The sequence below is a fragment of the Telmatherina bonti genome (genome assembly GCF_933228915.1).
Source record: "Telmatherina bonti genome assembly, chromosome: 6".
Classification (NCBI taxonomy): domain Eukaryota; kingdom Metazoa; phylum Chordata; class Actinopteri; order Atheriniformes; family Telmatherinidae; genus Telmatherina; species Telmatherina bonti.
The window spans coordinates 15676406-15695829 of NC_136624.1; the positions used below are offsets into that span (position 1 = coordinate 15676406).

Consider the following 19424-nt stretch of genomic DNA (forward strand, 5'->3'; position numbering starts at 1 on the left):
GAACGTTGTTGGAACAAATCCTTCATATTTAACTGACATTTGCAAATAAATTCCTTTGCTCCTTGAAGTGTGCAGCTGAGACCAACAGTTCACTTTGAGCAGCCTGCAGAACTGCACATCATCACACAAGCAATAGGTGACAAACGACAATGGAGCTGTATGTTAAATGCTGCATTTGAACCAGTGCCTTGTATGTATGTCCCGGTGCACAAAATGGACCAATCGCCGAACTGACTTCCATTTTGTCCAATCACTAGAGAGGATTTTAACATTTGGCAAAAATGTGAATAACTCGAAAAGTTTACATGTTAGAAAGACCAAAAGTCATAGCACATATCTCCCGAATGAGCTGCACAGTTTGATATTTGAATGGTTGAAGTGAGGCAAAAGGTGTAGGAGGAGTAGCGTGCCAAACATTTTGCAGGAAAGACAATGGGGATGGGAGCTTGATAAACCGGAGACTGCAAACTGGTGCAGAGCTCCGAAACCCTGTTGAAACAGTTTTCAGCTCATTATGCAAAAACCGACCAATCGCAGAGCTGAATTTTTGCAAGGTCCAAGCCTCATTTGGTTGGAAGGACTTTCATCCAATCACAAGGCTGAATTAGTTTTTTTTTTTTTTTTACAAAATGCCATTTCAAAAACTACAAAGATTTGAAACAACAAAAGTCATAGCACACATCTCCCGAAGGAGCTGCAGGATTTGAGGTGTGAATGATTGAAGTGACCTGAACGACACAGGACGAGTAGTGCAGCAAAGTTTGGTGGAATAATAATAAAAATGGCCGTACAGGATCTCAATAACTTGAATGTCCCATGAGGATTCACATTGATGACTGTTGGATGGTTACTGCCACACTGTGCGTTCTTCTGCTCTTTTAAAGACTTTCATGGCTTCTTGTTCTGCTTATGTAACAGGATGAAATTATGAAATTAAGAAAAGGGCACAATAAAAAGATTAAAAGGGAAAAGTATAGCAGCGTGACGTTAACCATTAATTGTATGCAGATAAAAGCTTTTTTTATTTTAATAGACTTTTGTGCTGATGTTGACAGTTTATGGGTTTTAGATTTTATCATATTTTCGAGTTATATCTAAACCCGTCAAAACAAAACCAACAACAAGAGACAAGACGTGGAAAAAAATTACATACTTAAAAAGCAATGTCAATAATAATAATAATAATAATAATAATAATAATAATAATGAATGATATTAATAATGGATTTGATTCATATCGCAATTACTGCTGACGGTGCTCAAATTGTTTACATCTGAAACATTATTCATCCAATCAACACTCATACATGGTGATGGTAAGCTACATGTGTAGCCAAAGCTGCCCTGGGGCAGACTGATGGATATTTTGTACTGATAATAATCTAGTGAAACACTTTTATATATATATATATATATATATATATATATATATATATATATATATATATATATATATATATATATATATATATATATAAAACAAGAAAAATGCTGAGAGGTGATTAATTCAGCTGAATTGACCAATCAGAACAGACTTGGATGCATGCCAAATGTATGAGACTGTGAAGGCCCCAGGAGCCAAAATCAGCTTAAGATTCAAGATTATCTGAGGTTGTTTGACCAAAAAATGCACTTCATACTTCATACTCATCTTTTCTTTCCATCTGTAACATGTTTGTTACAGGGGAATCCTCAGTAAGGGCTATGGATGCATTTTTGAGGGTATATCAAAGGGAGATGAGACTACAAAAGTACAAATAACAGATGGTGCCAGAATTGTGCCAAAATGTCCAGACCTTCCCTGAACTGTATTTTCCCAAACCTCTCTAATTTAGTGCTGTTTCATCCTTTCGGAGTTGGTCCTTGCTGAGATTATTTTCACATGTTGTACTGTCATTTGATATTTTAGAGCCACAACTGCATAATTCCAAAGGGATATTCTTATTCATCCTGAAAAGTGTTTTTTTCTTTTTGTTTGTTTGATTTAAGGCAGGCCTGAAACTTTCTATTTATGCTATGCACCATCTTCACTTATTTTATATCAGTATCACATACACTGATATTAACAGAAAATGACAAATCTCCCTTTACTCTGATCTGCATTTATTTGCCAACAAGGCATCCATTCTGACCACATGACAAAGTTTAAGAAATTCAATAGCACTATCAACCTTTACAGAGTCATTTTGAAATTGCAGCCATTTAGGATCAAGAGACAAAGACCTCTAAAATCTCACATAAAAATTCATGAAATGCACCAATTTGTAAGATGAACAGCTACAAGGACATCACAGCAGGATGTTTCACCATCTGCACAGTTAAAACAAATATCTTCTCTTTCTGACCATTTGTAAGAGAGAGATTGTTTTCTTGTTTTGTGTGCTTTGTCAGAATAACTCTAGTTTCATCTCAGTTGATGCCCAGATCCAGACGATGTGACCATTCAGTTTAACTGTTTTTTTCCAGCATCAAACAGAAATGTAATGGTCAGATATTCCGCCTATCCCACACTCTCAACACCAGTACAGTGGTGTTTTAGAGAAATGAAAACAGTTAATTTCATTCTACAAGTGTTAATCAAAGGTAGCATATTTTGATTTCTCTTTTCAAATTGTCCAAGGTCTCCCTCAGTGTTATAGATTGCATGCGTGTTCACAGACCACATAACAAACACACAGCAATCCACAGATGCTGGCTGTTCAGCATAACAAAGAAACCAGAAATAATTTCTCTCAGGCTATGCATATTAAAACCAGGTGCTAGCTTCTGTAGTTTTTTTTTTTTTTTTGCATTTAATTTATAGCAGCTTTATTTGTCTTCTCCTTAATTTAACTGCTTTGTGCACTGCTTCCATGTTTTCTCACCTGTGGGACATTTTTTCTTCATCCTGCATCTCTGCACCTCGCTGTGTGATGGGCAGAGCAATCCTGCTTTCTCTTCAAGTGTTTTCAAAGGCTGGTCGCCCCCTCTGATCCTAGTCTGCTTTCCCCACCTGAAACCACAGGTGGCACCGTCGCGGTTGCAGATGCTCCACTCGCTCCATTCCCCCAGTGAAGTTAGGTGACATTCCCCTAAGAGGGAAGAGGAGTGATGCATAAAGTCATTAAGGAGAATGCCAAAAGGAGAACAAATAAAAACAGAAAACAAAAGAAGACATGAGGATGGTTTCCTTCATCTGCTCTTAGAAAATGCTGAAAGACCCAATAAATTAAACATGACAATACTCCTAATATGCTGACATAGAAATTTAGCACAAAATGGAAATAAAGTGGTATTTGATGGATTTTTTATTTATTGTACTAATGCTTCTTGACAGTAAATCTTCTTACTGTTGAAAAGCATGTTTATTTTAAATTGGGGCACATCTAAATTTGTCTGTCTATCCCAAGCGGCAACCTCTGGCAGTTTAAAGTGAAGCCTATGCGGAAGTGCATAAAACCGCAGTTCCCCATTCATCCACTAGGGGCTGGCTCCAAAACAGACCAAATCCCCATAGACTCCCATGTTAAAAAGACCAACTTCACGGCAGCCTAAATAAAAAAACATGTTTACAGCCTGGTTCAAAAATCCATTTTAGGTTAATAGGTCAGGTTTACCTTTATGACAACTGTGGGGGGGGAATGAATTTTTCTCTAACTCGCCCGTTTAAAAGTAATTTAATCTCGAAGTTCGGCATATTTAAGGGCGTGTCCTTTTGATTGACAGGTACCAAGGTCCCCGGCTTCAAGTAAGAAGAACGTAGAACAGCTGCGGTTTTTACCTGGTTAAAAACGTGACTATAGCTTTAGCCCGCTTACCTCCGTTAGCTGGTTAGCTCCTGTTATCTCGGGGTTAGCTCGGTTAGCTTTTAGCTCAATGTCAATCATCCACCATGACGCTAACGGCTCCCCTCTCAGCTCCACCCATTTTAGTATTTTCCGGGCGAGACGACGCGCATGACGCTGCCAACATGGCAACGGTAGGCACCGCCCACCGAGCTTCAATTCAGTTGTTCAGAAACCTACGACTGACGTCAAAGAGGCTCCGTCCATCTCTTTATATACCAACTGTCTCATTCTGCAACTGACTGAGAATCAGAGGCCTGATTAGCAACAGAGTTCAGTTGGATTCAGGGATCAAAGTGTGGCAAAGACACAAAGCATACTGACTGCTGCATGGAGTAACAGGTTTTGATTGACGCACTGTAAATCCTACACTGTAAAAACAATCTTGTCATTAAGGCTGTCTCAATGCAGGAAGATGGAAATGAAATTCTGCAACCAGTGGGAATCCCTAATCTCAACATTCTGGGACTGAGATCTATCTCACAAGGTGTTGTAGAGACTAGCTCCAAAATGTGGAGGTGAAGATGATGTGATGACCTGCCGTCCTCACTTCCACCTCAGTGAATACTTGTAGGATCAGCTTGAGTGTGTTGTTCATACTAGAGTGACCGAACCACACTGGCTGACTGGTGACAAATGCTGGCTGAAGCATGGGATCCCATCCCACAGCAGTGTGTAATCAAGCTGATCAGCATGAAGAGAAAGTGCTGTGCCGTTGTAGCTGTATGGTTCCTCCAGATGCCTGTTTGGTTCTTGTTTGCTGAATTAATAAATTAAACAACTGCCAATAAGTCATGTTTCTTCAAACAACTAATCCACCAAACAACACCAAACAAATCCATTGCAGAATAAAGGCCTTTTTATGCTCTACACCAGTGCTTCTCAATCCTGGTCCTCAGGACCCCCTGCCCTGCCTGTTTCAGATGTTTCTGTACTTTAACACTCCTGACTGAAAGGAATGGCTCATTAACAGGCTTGCAAAAAAACTTGACATGCAGCTTCATTAATCTGAATCAGGTGTGCTGGAATTGGAAACATGATGTATAATAAAACATGCAGGGCAAGGGGTCCCAAGGACCAGGACTGGGAAACACTTCTCTATATAGACAGATGTATGGCCTTTTGGTCATCTACTGCATCATTGCCATGTGTCGCTCGGCCCATTTCCAGGACGCTTGCAGTAAAGATGACCTGAGACCACTGAAAGGAACAAAGGAGATAAGGCAGTGATGTTTTAATGGCCACACAGACCATTGTGGTTGACCATGTAAGGGACACATTAGAGAGCAGTGACGTTGGAAAACTTACATTTTTATTTGCCTGCATAAAGGAAGCATAAATGAGCCCTTAACCAAGTTTTTCACAGGTGCAACACACCAAATCAAATCTGTTGCTCATCCCAGAAAAAAACAGTTTCTGTACAACTGATGCACTCTTTAAAAGGGAAGAACACGCTTTCCCAACACCATTATATTTACTGGATTATTTAAGTTTATATATCAGATAAACTTGCTTTTGTGTCTCTTAGTGCTGGAAGGCTGTATGGACTTGTTGGGCTAAGTGTGATCACAGATTTGTGTGGTGACAATGACATAATAAATTACAATCAGGACAAACCGAATGTCGACAGCAGATTATGATTCAAACTTTCCTCAGATCCTTTGCAACCACTGTTGTGAGTTAAGATAAATAACAGTCATCTGAGGTTTTTATAGATGGGGTGTTGCACACATGCTAGCTGTTTGCTGATTGGTGATGTCACCAACAAAAAGAGTTATACCAACTTTTTTCAATCAGTCCAGAAAGGAAAAAAAATCAGGATCTTGGTCCAGGAAGGGATCTACATCTATCTATATCTATCATCTAATCATTAAGATTGTGAGGTTAGAAAGAAAAGAGATTTCCTGAACACCTTTCTGTAGCTTGAGGTGTGTATCAACAGCTAACCATGAGACGGCAACAATAGCATGAAAGCCAGATGTGGTCTCACCGCTGAGAAAGAACAGTAGCTGCATATGGACGGCAGAGGAGAATGAAACGGCTTCAAATGATGGGTGACTTCATCCATATATCTCACTTACTTAGATGGGAGGAATTATACACAGCACAACATGAAGATAGATTCAAGAATTTCTCTGAAGATTGTTAATGTGAACCATGTGTTGCACTGACAGATTGACTACATCGAAAGTATTTAGCTTTGATATAAAGTCAGACTTGGCCCAGATGAGTGTGAACAGAACCAGGTGAACCAGAAATTGCAGATTAAAAGTGTCGTTAGGTTGTGATAAGTCATCAAAATGTAATTCTACCCGGTCATGTGCACCCTTATCAACATGTGCTATCTTCTTTTAAGACTGTTTTGTCGTCTTCTTCCTCAGTGATTGGCTGGATAGACTCACCTGGGGTTTTGAGAACCACTTTTTGGTTCTTTATTATAATATTGGACTTTTGGAGGGCAGCCCAGATTCTACAGTGTGGTATGCTACCATCTTTTGTTTATTTTATCCAGGACTCCCTTCTGCTTTGTGGATCTTGTTGGCTGCAATGGACTGGCGAGCTGTGGAGGGTGTACCCTGCCTTTTGCCCTAAGACTGCTGGGATAGACTCCAGCTACCCTGCGACCCCTCATTGGACCAAGTGGTCAAGAAAATGGATGGATAGATAGATGGATGGATGGATGGATGGATGGATGGATGGATCTTGTCTGTTAAGTGTGTTTTTAAGTTAATGTACTTTTGAAGTGTTGCCACTTGGTGGTGGTCTGAAATGTCATGGTTCTAAATGAGACTTTATTTCATACAGAGACTCTAATATACTTAGACAGGATTAGTAGTGTGGCATGACAGAGGTGTAGACCATGTGCTGTTTACCCTGTTGGTTTTCTCATGGGCCGTACCAAGAATATACATTGAGCTTTTGATGATACATAGTTAATTGATAGATTGGGGGTATTTGGTGGGGTATGCATGCGATTCTTTCGTTCTGTTGTGTTTATTCTGTTATTATTGACTCAGGTCTTCACATGTTTATTGAGTGCATAAATAATAATTAATTTTTAACCACTGAACATTTTTCAAATGTCAAATGATTGAAGAAGAAAGGGATAAAATCTGAGCTGTTACTGTCTGGACCAATCAATGTGTTTTGCATCCTTTTGCATCCAATGCCATTTATGTAGCCCACATTAGAGCTCTTTTTTATACAGCTCAAACTAAACAGTGAGTTTGAGCTCCATAAAATGGAAAGTAGAGGGATGTACTTGTCTGAATCTACCTTTTTCTGTATAAGACAACCTCTAACATCATACATATGTCAAACAAAGTTGCAATTGTACTGAAAAAAGACGGACAGGACCAAACCCAATGAAATTCTTTTCATACATGAAACACTGCAGCGATGGAGCCACAGAGCTCAAGATGTAGATGAAAGCAGTCTGCAAAGCAGGTCTGCTGTCAATTAAACACCTCACATAAGTTTTACTGGCATCTCCACTTCAGAGCAGAGTTATACATTTTACAGCTGTCAGTTCACCTTCTGTCACCTTAAACATAAATTAAAAAGGACACTGTTAACCATGGGTGTTGGATATTTGATGGTTATTTATTTGTATTTTTATATTATGGAGTCTATTTTTTTTTAGCCAGCCATTAGAATATACAATACAATAAACATTGAAAACATCATGACCAAATAAAGTACCCAAGACAATGATGTTATAGAGCTCTCAAGGTATATTGGTAAAATCTGGGACATGAATGGCTGATAAATTGTCAAGTGGACTAAACCAGTGTTTTAGGGAATTTTAGTCCCGTTGACTCACTAACCTGCGTGTTTTAGGTGTTGTCCTGTTCCAACACACCTGTTTCAGATTAATGGAACACTTTGTCAAGTGTTTGCAAACCTGTTAATGAGCCATTAATGTCAGCCAGAAAAATCTAAAACATGCAGGTCAGGGCATGCCGAGGACCAGGATTGTAAATCACTGCCCTAAACTAATGATGAGCCGTTTTTGCAGCGTAGCAGGGTGTCCCACTGAAACCGACCACTGCGATCAGGCAGCACCAATGAATACTTTCCATGACACTCCAGTACCATGTTTATCCAAGTAAATGACACACACAACTCCCCGAGGAGGTAAAAGAAAGCACAATCAGACCAATAATACTCATGTTCCCATTGCAGGGACTTGTGAGGTTGAACATGGAACAGCATTGACTTGTTCACAGTTTTGCAGCACTTATACCTAATTTAGTGTGAATCCTATTTGTTATTATTATTATTTGTTATTATGATTATTATTTTCAGTCCAAAGGGTGTGAACTGAGATGGTAAAAATATATACGGCTCTTTTGAACCAACTAAAGACTGGAAACCTCATGACATGGTCTCTCTGGATGCTTTTAAGTGAAGCTGGATGATTTAGAGGGTGTTATGAAATTACATTTTTGTCTGCAAGCAAGAAACCAAAACTTTTTATTTAGTGTTGTTTTACTGTGAGTTTGGGTTGTGTTTTTACTCTTACCTTTTGAAGAGAATATCTCAAACCTTAAAAATTAATTACATCTCCATCTGGTCAGCAGCAACGTTAGCTTCAGATGTTCCCTCTTTAAACTTCAAACCATTAAATATTTTAGCATTACAAAGGCTATATCTTTTGTTTGACTAACTGCTCCATTTGGCAAGGATTCATCTATGTAAATATGAAATAGATATATGGGAGATGAATGTCCTGTTGATGCTATGGCCCAGACTTTTTGTCCATAAATGTTTAGAAAATTGGCAAAAATAATTGACCAGGTTTCTAGAACAATGTTTTCAGAGATGGGATGCTTTGAACACTTTATTAAAACCAGGGGTCTTTCATTCATGTTAGACACCTGGACGAAATCTAAAGCTGAAAGCAACATTTCTTGCTGTCGTTGTTACTAGAAATAACTTCCATGAGATATAGAATATCTGCTCTGTGGTGCAGCTGAAAATAAAAGTGTGTTTGCAAAGCAACGGGTACCTTTCAGAGGCTGCTCCAGTTCAAACACAGAGGTAGCAAGAAGATGTGGAGCATTTATAAACAGAAACCATCTCATCGCTTATTAAATGTTGGGATGCGCAAAATGTAAATGACATATAATGTAAAGACTTGTGATTCAACCAGTTTGTGATTTAATCTTGATTCAGTTGTTAAAATAAAAACAACAACAAAAAAACATCCTTTCAAAACCACCACAGCTAAATGAAGATATCAAAAGGAAATGGCTTATGAGCTAAAAGAAAATGTGGAAAATCTAAACTTCATCACATGCAGCAAAAGACAAACATGCTTATTTTTCTAAACCTAACACAGATAATAGTAATAACTCTAACAACCTTTTAAAATCATTCCCTGTTTTGATTAGTCCTGTTACTAAAAATACAAACCTGACTGTGATAAACCCTAAATGTGTATAATTTGTAGCACATTTTATTAATAAAATCAATATTATTAGATCAAGTTTGGTGATAATCTCATTGTGGATCTTAACTGTGGTGAGCCTCGTCCTGTATTGAAGAAAACTCCGGAAGGTTTTCTTCTGGCTGAGGCTCTATTCTACAGTCATTTAGCAGATGCTTTTATCCAAAGTGACTTACATACACACTCATAGCCCGATAGGCACACCGGGGGGCAACTTGGGGTTCAGTGTCTTGCCCTCTGACACATAGTCAGGGGAAACCTGGAATCAATCTCTCAACTTTCCAGTTGGAGGCCAATTACTTTTCCTCCTGAGCTATAGCTTCCCCGCTAACTGCTAAACAGTTATGTTCCAGCCAAAACCTGCACCTTGTGTTTCAGATCTGATCCCTACACCCCCTTTTTGAATTGATTTGTGACATTTTGGGGCCAGTATACTTCATACAGTAAATCACTCTCTTAGGACCAGGGCTTTCTCAGCTGCCTTTAAAACAGCTTGTTAGGCCCATTTTGTAGAAAGGAAATTAAGAAATGTTTACTATTTCTATAAAATCATACAGTTATTTAATTGATTAAAAGCATTATTTAATCAATAAAGTTGTGTCATCAAAGACAATTGGATATTGGAAACTTTGAACGTTTCACTCATCTATAATGATATTTACAGGATAGGAAACAACATATCCTGCAATACAACATCTTTTCCTGGATAGGTGGTACTAATTTCAGGAAGACATTGCCAAACTGTTCTCTGATCGTGAAAATCAAACTGTAAAGCTGAAGTGTATTATTGCTGGTTTTTGTTATTTGTTCTTAATAAAGGCTGAATTATGATTCTACTTAAGTTACTCCAAAAATTACATTCCTTACTTACCAAGACAGTCTGTCTGGTGAGTGAAGGTTCCCTCTGGACAGCGGGTCAAACACTTTCCTTTGTACAGGCTGAAGCCAGGCTTACATTTGGTGCAGAAGTCGCGGCTGAAACAATGCTCACAGTCCAAAGAGTGGCACTCTGAGAGGAGAGAGAGCATCACACATCTATCACTTTGTAGCACTTTCCTGTTCTTATTTTTATGCTGATTTCATTGTAGGTGGAATGAAGGTAAACAGAGTGGGGTTGGGCTGTTCTCCAACAGCATCAGTGAAAGAAGATTTAATGTTATTTTGTGGTTATATTGGTTGGAAGTACAATCGTTCAGAGAGTTCTGATTGAAGCTAGTTATTGAACTGAAAATGAAAAAGAATCAGGTTTATTTCAGTGGAAACCAAAAAAAAAAAGCTTTTCTATAATTTCCGATCAGTTAGCACTGCAGCCTCACAGCAAGAAGGTTGCTGGTTCAAGCCTTGCCTGGGGCATTAAACAGTAGCGACTTTCCCCATATGTGAGGATAAAGTACTCCAGCTGCCTCCCACTCACCCACAGGTTGTGCTTGTTAGGTTAATTGATCATTTCTCACATGTAAGCTGCTTTAGATAAAAATGTCAAAAAGAATAGAATAGATCAGAAAGAGGAGACGACACCCAACATGCCCGATGTAGAAGATTGGTTACATCACCAGAAGACCACAGAGTGTCATTCCTGTCAGCTAAGAACAGCAAACTTGACAATTGAAGAAAATGGAAAGACAAAAATGATGGAATAGAAAATAAGAAAAAACGATGCCTGGTTTGTAAAGTTTCCTCAGTCCTTTTTTTTTTTTTCTTTGTATTTTTGGAAAGAATAAAACAACATGCATCTTTCTCAAAAAAACAAAAAAACAACAACAAAAAAAAAAAAACCAATGAAGTCAAAAAGTGTCAATCTGTGTACATTGGAGCTGTATTTTATTTCATTTTTAAAAAAAAATCATAATATTATATCTCTTTCCCCCTTCCCAATAGATAATGTAAAGAAAACCCACTCATGCAGCGGTTGACATCCCTTCCTCTCTGTCCATAATGTCCAGCAGGGCAGGCGTGGAGACAAGTTCCATGATGAGACATCCCATCCCTCTGCAGGAACAGGAAGAGTCTCTCTGGGCAACGTACGCAACCATTGTCATGCGAACACTCCAGACAGCTCCGACAGTCCTCTGGTGTCTCTCTTTGAGCTGTGTAACAGTCCATTGGGACAAAAGAAGAGTTAACATTAAGATTTAAGGAGATTCCACAAATCCTCAAAATAACCAGAAAATGTCTGAACAACCATGTTTAATCATGTTATAACCATCTTAACCCTGCATGCATTTTCATTTAATTTCATTTCATTTATATTCATATGCATGGACGAGTTCACACTCTGCTACAGTGGACTGAGTTTAACATTTAATACAATCCAGAAAAATCTGATCTTCAGAACAAAACTGAGGAAGTAACAAAAAAAGTGAAAGGAATAAGCTGAAAACAAATTAAATATTTATAATAACATGGTCTTAAAGGTAGAGTTTGATCATAATTTAATGATTTTTCAATCAACTTATTTGGGGAATACTCCTCTTCATCAGCATCTCACATTTCTTATGGTATACCTCAAGGGTCCATTTTGGGTCCACCTCTGTTTTAATCAAATATGTGTGTAGCCAGGTTATAAATTACTAAAATAATTTCTCACTTAAGCATGGGAAGTCATTCTAAGAAATGTTATAGTGTTTGCTGTGTTTTGTGACATTCATGGTTTTTCGTTGCATGCCAAGTTATAAGTCTTGGCCACCAGAAGGCAATGTCCCAGGAGTAGAAACCTTTTCTGCCAAAACTTTATAAGAGTTTTGGCATTCTTCCTGTTTGACCTAACTTGAACGGAAAGGAAGTTGCTAGTGAAGAAACTAGCCGTGGTAATTTAAAGGTTGTTCCCATAAAAAAGGTAAATATGTGCTGCTTTTAGGAAAAATGTGTATGAGATGTTTCTGCCTGTATCTCAATATAATTGTTCATTGTGAAATGGTTTATACAGTAGGCCTGCATGTGGTCTGGACTGATACTGCCATGCCCTCTAAGGAGTGATGACAACTGGTTTCCAGTGCATGTAAAAAGGAACTGCTTTGATATGTAAGAACATGCAGAATTTTATATTTTACACATGTCAGTTAATGGGCTTTGGACAAACAGTGAATAAGTGTCTTCTGTATTTTTTTTCTGCCAGTGCCCAGAGTCCATTGCTGTATTTTTCTTTTAAACGGTTTCTTTTATTATTTTTGCATGTTTGCCAAGTAGACTGTACCCAGGTCTGGGTACAGTTGGATTGTAAGATAGTAAACGTCTGCAAAAGGACCCCTATTAAGAAACTTCTTGCCTGGGCTACAAGTCTAAGTGCAAGAAATGGCTTGTGTGAAAATTATTATTTTTTGTTTAATGACACAATTGTGTTCCTGATCAAGTATGTTTTAAAAAAATGTATTCCCGTGCTCATCAAGGCAGGGTAGGAGATCTCGGGGTGATGATGACTGGGCAGGTTAGCAGTCTCAAATACACTGTTGTAAGGTTGTATAAAAAAAATAAATAAATAAAAAAAAAACTGTCAGTGGTGTTTTGTGGTGAACTGATGTGCATATTTTGTTGTAAACATATTGTTCATCATTAAGTTTTTATCACAGGTTAGTCAGATTATGTACCTCCAAATTTTTCTTGTTGATATGATACAATTAGTTTATATATTGACATTGTTATCAATGCTTGCAGTTGTAGAGTGTGCAGCAATGACTTTATTAAAAAAAAAAAAAAAAAAAAAAAAAAACTCAAGAGCATCAATACTTAAAAAGGAAATGCTAATAAAACAATAAATTGTACTGATATGAAAATCAAACAAAAAAAGCATTGAAAACACTAAAAATGATAAAATTGTAAAATAATCAACAGATGAAAATAACAATATGCACATTTATTTCATGGAAAAAAATGTAATGTGTAATATTTATATGAAAAACATTAAAATATTTCAACAAAACATTACAATCACAAACATCACAACATCTGATAGGCTGTCACAATCATGTGACCCAGAAGCACTGTGGGTGGGCATCACATGCAAATTTATTGCCCAAAACTCACAGAAGTGAAATGAATTATATATACTGTATCAGCAGAGCGCTATCTCAATATTTATACAAAGTATCAAGTTCAATAGTTTGACAAGCTTAGATACATGTTTCCACTCCAGAGTATTTATTTGCCTGTTTGTACTTCATATTTATTTGCTTTATTTTAATGTACTTTTTGATGCTTCCACTGGCCCTGCTGTAATAGTTTAAATGTTTTATGTAAGGCGCCTACAAAGTGCGACTAACTCAGCATACTAACAAAGCCGTCTTATGCTTTGATGCACAAACTGTATATGTAGAGGACATATGTTAAGGGTCAAAATAGTTAACACTTTATGAACATTTAACAGTGCAATTAAAGTGAAAACATTTAAAATAATTAAATGTTTTAAATATTTTAAAACATGTAAACATTTAAAGTGCACAGCATCATTACATTAACCATAAAAAACTGTAAAAAATATTTCAAACGTTTTCGGGATAGTTGCTTGGTATATGAAAATTCAGACATACAGAAACAAAATATACAGAATAACAGCTGGAGTGTAAGCCAAAATGAGTCTCGTATAATACCATGAATGAGTAATGAAGTCTGCTCTCATGTGCACACCAGACTACACAAACAGTAGGAATGCTTCCCATCTTTTGGGGATCAGGTAGGATATGAAGAGACAGATTGGTGAGATGGAAATCTGCTGTGGAGGTGAGTGGCAGGCGTCGAGCTTGCGTGAGTCTTAGCAATTGAAGAATTATCCTTGCAAAATAGTGGCTGACTGCAGACTGAAGTGTAATCATGAGCAACTGAGCTCAAAGTCAGAAAATTTTCATGTAATCAAATACAATGTTTTATTTTTTACCATAAAAGTTAGTTTTCAGGGTCAATTTTAAACATATGCATCAATTAAATGTATCAGCTGTTAGGCAGTGAAACACGATTGGTTTACACTTAGCACAACAATTAATCTCAATATTCACATCCAGTAAAATGAACAACGTATTTTAATAATACCCACATTTTTCAAAGGTCAAGACAAGATGATTGAATATTTAAAGTAATTGCAGATATACTTAATGGACAGAAAATTATCTATTTTCTATTAGTCTGTATTTGCAGCTTGAACAATTTTTTTCTTTTTTATTTTGTAAGTAATTTTACATATTTATGGTGTTCGCTCAATTTCCACATATAGGAAATTAAACATATAATCCACCCTAAATTGGTAATTTAAATTTATATAATCTACCAATAGGGATATATATATATATATATATATATATATATATATATATATATATATATATATATATATATATATATATATATATATATATATATATATATGTATATATACATGTATAAAAAATTATTATATGTAAAAATGACTACTGTTTTGCTGAAGAACATGTTCAAGCACAACGCCAGTTATGCTTGTAATGGCATTTATGATACTTACTTGAGATTATTTATGTTTCATACTTTTTCCTGATAATCATGACCTTCAAATGCCCCAAAAGGTCAAAAATCAAGTGTGTTAAGGTCTGGAAATCTCATAGAACCATGCCGACCAGTGTCAGCAAGATAGCTGCAACCTGCTGATTATGGAAGCTTGTAAAAGAACTGGACAAGAAATAGTTTCAGCAAAACCTCACAACCATGTTTTCTTTTTTAAGCCAACTAAAAACGCAGACTTAGCTTTAGCTCACCTAACTACGTTTGCTGGTTAGCTCCTAGCTTCAGGTTAGCTTGGTGAACTTTTAGCCACAGACAGGTTGGAGTTTGATAGATCTCAATCATCCAGCCCCGTTTACTGCCTCCCTCTCAGCTCTACCTCTTGCTCATCTTTTGTATTTGCCGTGAGCAATGGCACATGTGATGCTGCCAATATAGCGAAGGTGGGAACCCCCCGCTTCATTTCAGCTTTTTAGAAACCTATGGGTGACATCATGAAGGCTTCATCCATCTTTTATACAGTGTATGGCTGGGCAATAATTACTTGGGCATTTTAGGTGCTCTTTCAAACTGATATGAATCTCCGAGGTCATGAACAATATAATAACTCCAAAAGTAACATGATAGCTAAGGAAACAAAAAAAGCTTTGTAAGCCAGAATGATAGTCGGCCTTATGGAACAAATTTGATTTTCCAAATATGATTTCTTTCTCTTCAACTCTTTTATTTATTGTAAATCTATCCAAAATGTCTGTGTGGTTTTACAAAATTTGCAAAAATGCTCTGACATTCTGCGTATGTGCATGCTCAGAGTTAGGGAAGGGGAGGGGAAGGGTGTGTTTGCTACTAGCAACATATTGTAACCTGATAACCTGTAATTGGGTTGCTGTGGTTAATGCGTGACTCTGTCTTTGTGTGGATGAGAAACTCCATGGCCGATAAGAAGCAACAGAGCAGAGTGACTGGAGAAAAAGGTGGCAAATAAATACATGTACAGTATAGTATTTATATATATTTCTTTTGGCTAGACTCAAATATCTGGCACTTGAAGTCGCAGGTAAACTGTCTGGTAATGCTACTGGTATTAATATTTGTATTAGTATTAGTGTTATTTAGAAACTCAAAAGCAGCCAGAGGTTCTGGACTGATAGACATAATGATTTGTCATCCCAATCTCCGCAGTCACTGCAGAACCAACACACGAGTTGTACACTCTTTCAGTCACTGGTAAAGCTATATGAAGACATTTTGCACACTAATAACAAATGACATAAAAATAATAAAGCACCACACATACAATGATGATCCCAAACAGCAGAGAAGAGGTGAAAACCCCCAAAACAAATCTCAGCTTCAGAAAGACAGCAGTGAAGTGCAGCCTGCACCTGCACAGCTGCTTTAGGAAACGCTGTAAAACGATCTTTAACCTTCTTATGTTCAGGGCATGTTTATGAATAATGCCAGCTCAAAACGATGATTATGTAGAGTACTCCAGTGCAGACTGCCAAGTACATATCCCCAAAATAACCCAGGAACCTGCTGAGGTCTCGACCCATCATCTGAAAAGCAATTCTTGTCACATATGCTATCAATCTGCAGGCTTAAAGGGCTGTTAGAGGGGCTGAAGGTTTAGGTAGCTTAAAATAGTGACCCTTGGCCTTGCATGGTATTACCCTGGGTCTTTAACAAGCACCAGGTGTAACCAGCTCTGTTGGGGCTTCAGAAAAACACGCAAGCATTCATAAAATGTTTCGACCCTGAAACTAAAGTCACAAAATGTAGGGATACAAAAATAAAGAAAAAAAAAAAGCAAGAATAACAAAAGCATTAATAATTTAAACAATTTGAAACTAAAGCTGTTTCATATATTTAAATAAATACTACACTACATTAGTACATTTAGAACTTTATATTTAGAAATTTATAGCAAGGTTCTTCACAAATATGAACAGCTGATCAGACTTTTAATGATGGATTCATTCAACTGTTACCCAAATTAGATAAATATTGTTATGACCTGATTAAATTTAATTTTATTGTTATAGCCAACAATATTTCTTTTCTTTTTTTTTTTATTTTTATTTTTTTACTTTATTTCATGTAGTACACATGTTGTCTCTCTGGCCTGACCTTGGTTAAGTGGAAGAAAATGAAGCTACTGATTATTTCAATAAAATTATTGTAAATGTGGCAGGAGTAGCCAAAAAAGTTTAATTTTTTCATCTGTTGACCATGGTGTTACAAAGTTTCCCTTAATACTTAGTACCTATTATGCAGAAACACTTAAATAAATCCAGCCTCCACTGCCCGACTAATAGTGTAATGTCCATTTAGGGTTGATTATTTAAGTAACTACCAGCAGCCGCCATTCTGCAGATGAAGCCTAAATTCTCACAATGCACTCCAGTGTGCAAATTAAAAAGGAAAAACGGCCTGAGGTGTTAAAATAACACAAGCTGTGCAGTCTCTAATGACATGTTCTGAGCTGGTTAACTGTGCGGCTGAAAATGCCCCCTCTTTGACCACATGTTTTCATTTTAGTCATATAGTATTTTTTATTAAGCTGATGATACTGTAATATTTACATCTTCGTTATAAAGATGTTGCACCCTTGGACGTTATATATATGTATATATATATATATATATATATATATATATATATATATATATATATATATATATATATATATATATATATATATAATCTTGCTTTTTCTCATTGACCTTGTACGTTTGACTTGTTAGCATTGTTAAGTGAATAATTTATAACAATTAGAGATTATTTCATTTATGTCTATGTTTACTTACTTGTTTAAATTATTCATCCAGTGGACATATTTCATCCCTTTGCATCTTTATTTCCTCTTTCTAATTTACCTTTATAAATTAAGGTCAAAGAATGATTATTCTGACAATTAAAACATATGTTTAAAAAACAGAAAAACCCCCTTTTGTTGCCACATGAATAAAAGCTGACATTTGTTGTCTTAATACAATTTCTGCATACAAATAATTGGGCTTTGTCCCTTTTGGTGAAAGCACAAGAAATACAAATGTATTAGTTTTTCTTCTCATTTAACTAATTATTGGTACTTCCTACAAAATTCAAGAATTAAATAACAAAAAGAAAGGAAAAATAAGTTAACAAAAGCATGGACTGTTTTAATCAGATTTATATGATGCAATGGATTAGCGAGCTGTCCAGGGTGTACCCTGCCTGTCACCCAAAGCCAGCTGGGATAGGCTCCAGCTTCCCCGCGACCCTGAATTGGATTAAGCGGTTCAGAAAATGAATGAATGAATGAATATATGAAATGAAATAATTTCCATACTAACTTGAAATACAGAATTGTTGATTTAATGTTTGATTTTTAGTTTTATTTAAAAAAAACAGCGTATTATGTCAGACATCTGAGAGTGTCATTCCTGCTATATACAATATAGCATAATCATCTTGGTGAGGATATACATGATCAGTCTGAAACTGCACATCCTCACAAAAAGCAAGAGATCATTATCCTAATCAAGCTAAACTCCTATTAAGTTCGAATGATGGATATGTGATTACAAATCCTATTACCATAATAGTAGTTTTTTGTTTTTTCTAAAATACAAAGAAAACTCAAGTAATTTTTTTTTTTTTTCTTTAGAGAAACTAGTACAAAGAAATGTTTTTTTTGTGTATTCACTGGCAGCCTTGACTACATTTGCAGGAAATATAGTCAGCTCTAGACTAAACTTGCAGCAATACACTCGGAAACGGCTGAAATAGAAGCAGAAAAAAGCAGAAAGGTTTGTAGAATAGACAGTGTCAGTGTTCAGTAAAATTCTACTATCACAGATTAGGTCGTGCCAGGTGTGGGTGCCAGCATGGGGTATAAAAAGAAGAATGTACCAGAAGTTCAAACTTTCCAAACAAGGATGAGGTTTTGGCTCACCATTTTGAGCCAAATTTAGTAAGAAACTCATTAATAAATTAAAATAAACTAACAAATTGGAAAGAACTTTGGTTTTCAGTATACACAGCAAAAAAGCAGTAAAAAGATTCAACGAGTCTGGGGAAATCTGAGAAATCTCTAGTGGATGGTCAAGACTTTGAACATTGCTAGAGAAACCACCATGACACCATGATCAGCACAGTCATTTAGGCTCAGTTGGACCTTGGGCACCGATATTCATCCCACACAGTCTACCGCTGCATCCAGGAATGTGACATAAAACTGGATTACACAGGGGGGAAGCCATATATAAACTTCTCTGGAATTTAGTTCATCTCAGCGAAACAGAAAGACAGTGGACACGTGTTTTAAGATGAGTTCATGTTTTACCCACTTTTAGAAACAACTGGGATCTACTTCAACTTGCTAAAGATGAGAAAAACCATTAAAGCTCTTAACAGAGTAAGTCTGATGACATGGCATGGAGGATTTTCTATGTGATGGTACCACTGATGCAGGTGGAGATAGGAATTAAGGAAGAGACATCCACCATCAATATGAGACTGTTTCTTATAGTACCATGGCTATTTCAGCAGGACTGTGCTACATCTAATTCTGCATGACCTTAAACGATGTGTGTCTGTTTGAATATTTGACTGGCCCGCTTGAAGTCCACACCTGTCTCAAGCATCATAAAAAAGAAAATCAGACAACTGTAAATTCTCAAACAACTGAAGAATGGATACAG

General features: G+C 36.7%; 1 protein-coding gene across 1 annotated transcript in view; it reads right to left on the bottom strand.

Annotated features, from left to right (window-relative positions):
- The window catches only part of rspo4 (R-spondin 4), a gene marked incomplete at both ends in the record, with an annotated part of 41116 nt that overhangs the window by 20171 nt on the left and 1521 nt on the right, over nt 1–19424 (bottom strand). Inside the window, 3 exons of the mRNA XM_079241982.1 lie at nt 2865–3071; nt 10148–10285; nt 11175–11363. Coding sequence (XP_079098108.1) covers nt 2865–3071; nt 10148–10285; nt 11175–11363 — 534 coding nt within the window. The remainder of the gene's footprint in view (nt 1–2864; nt 3072–10147; nt 10286–11174; nt 11364–19424) is intronic.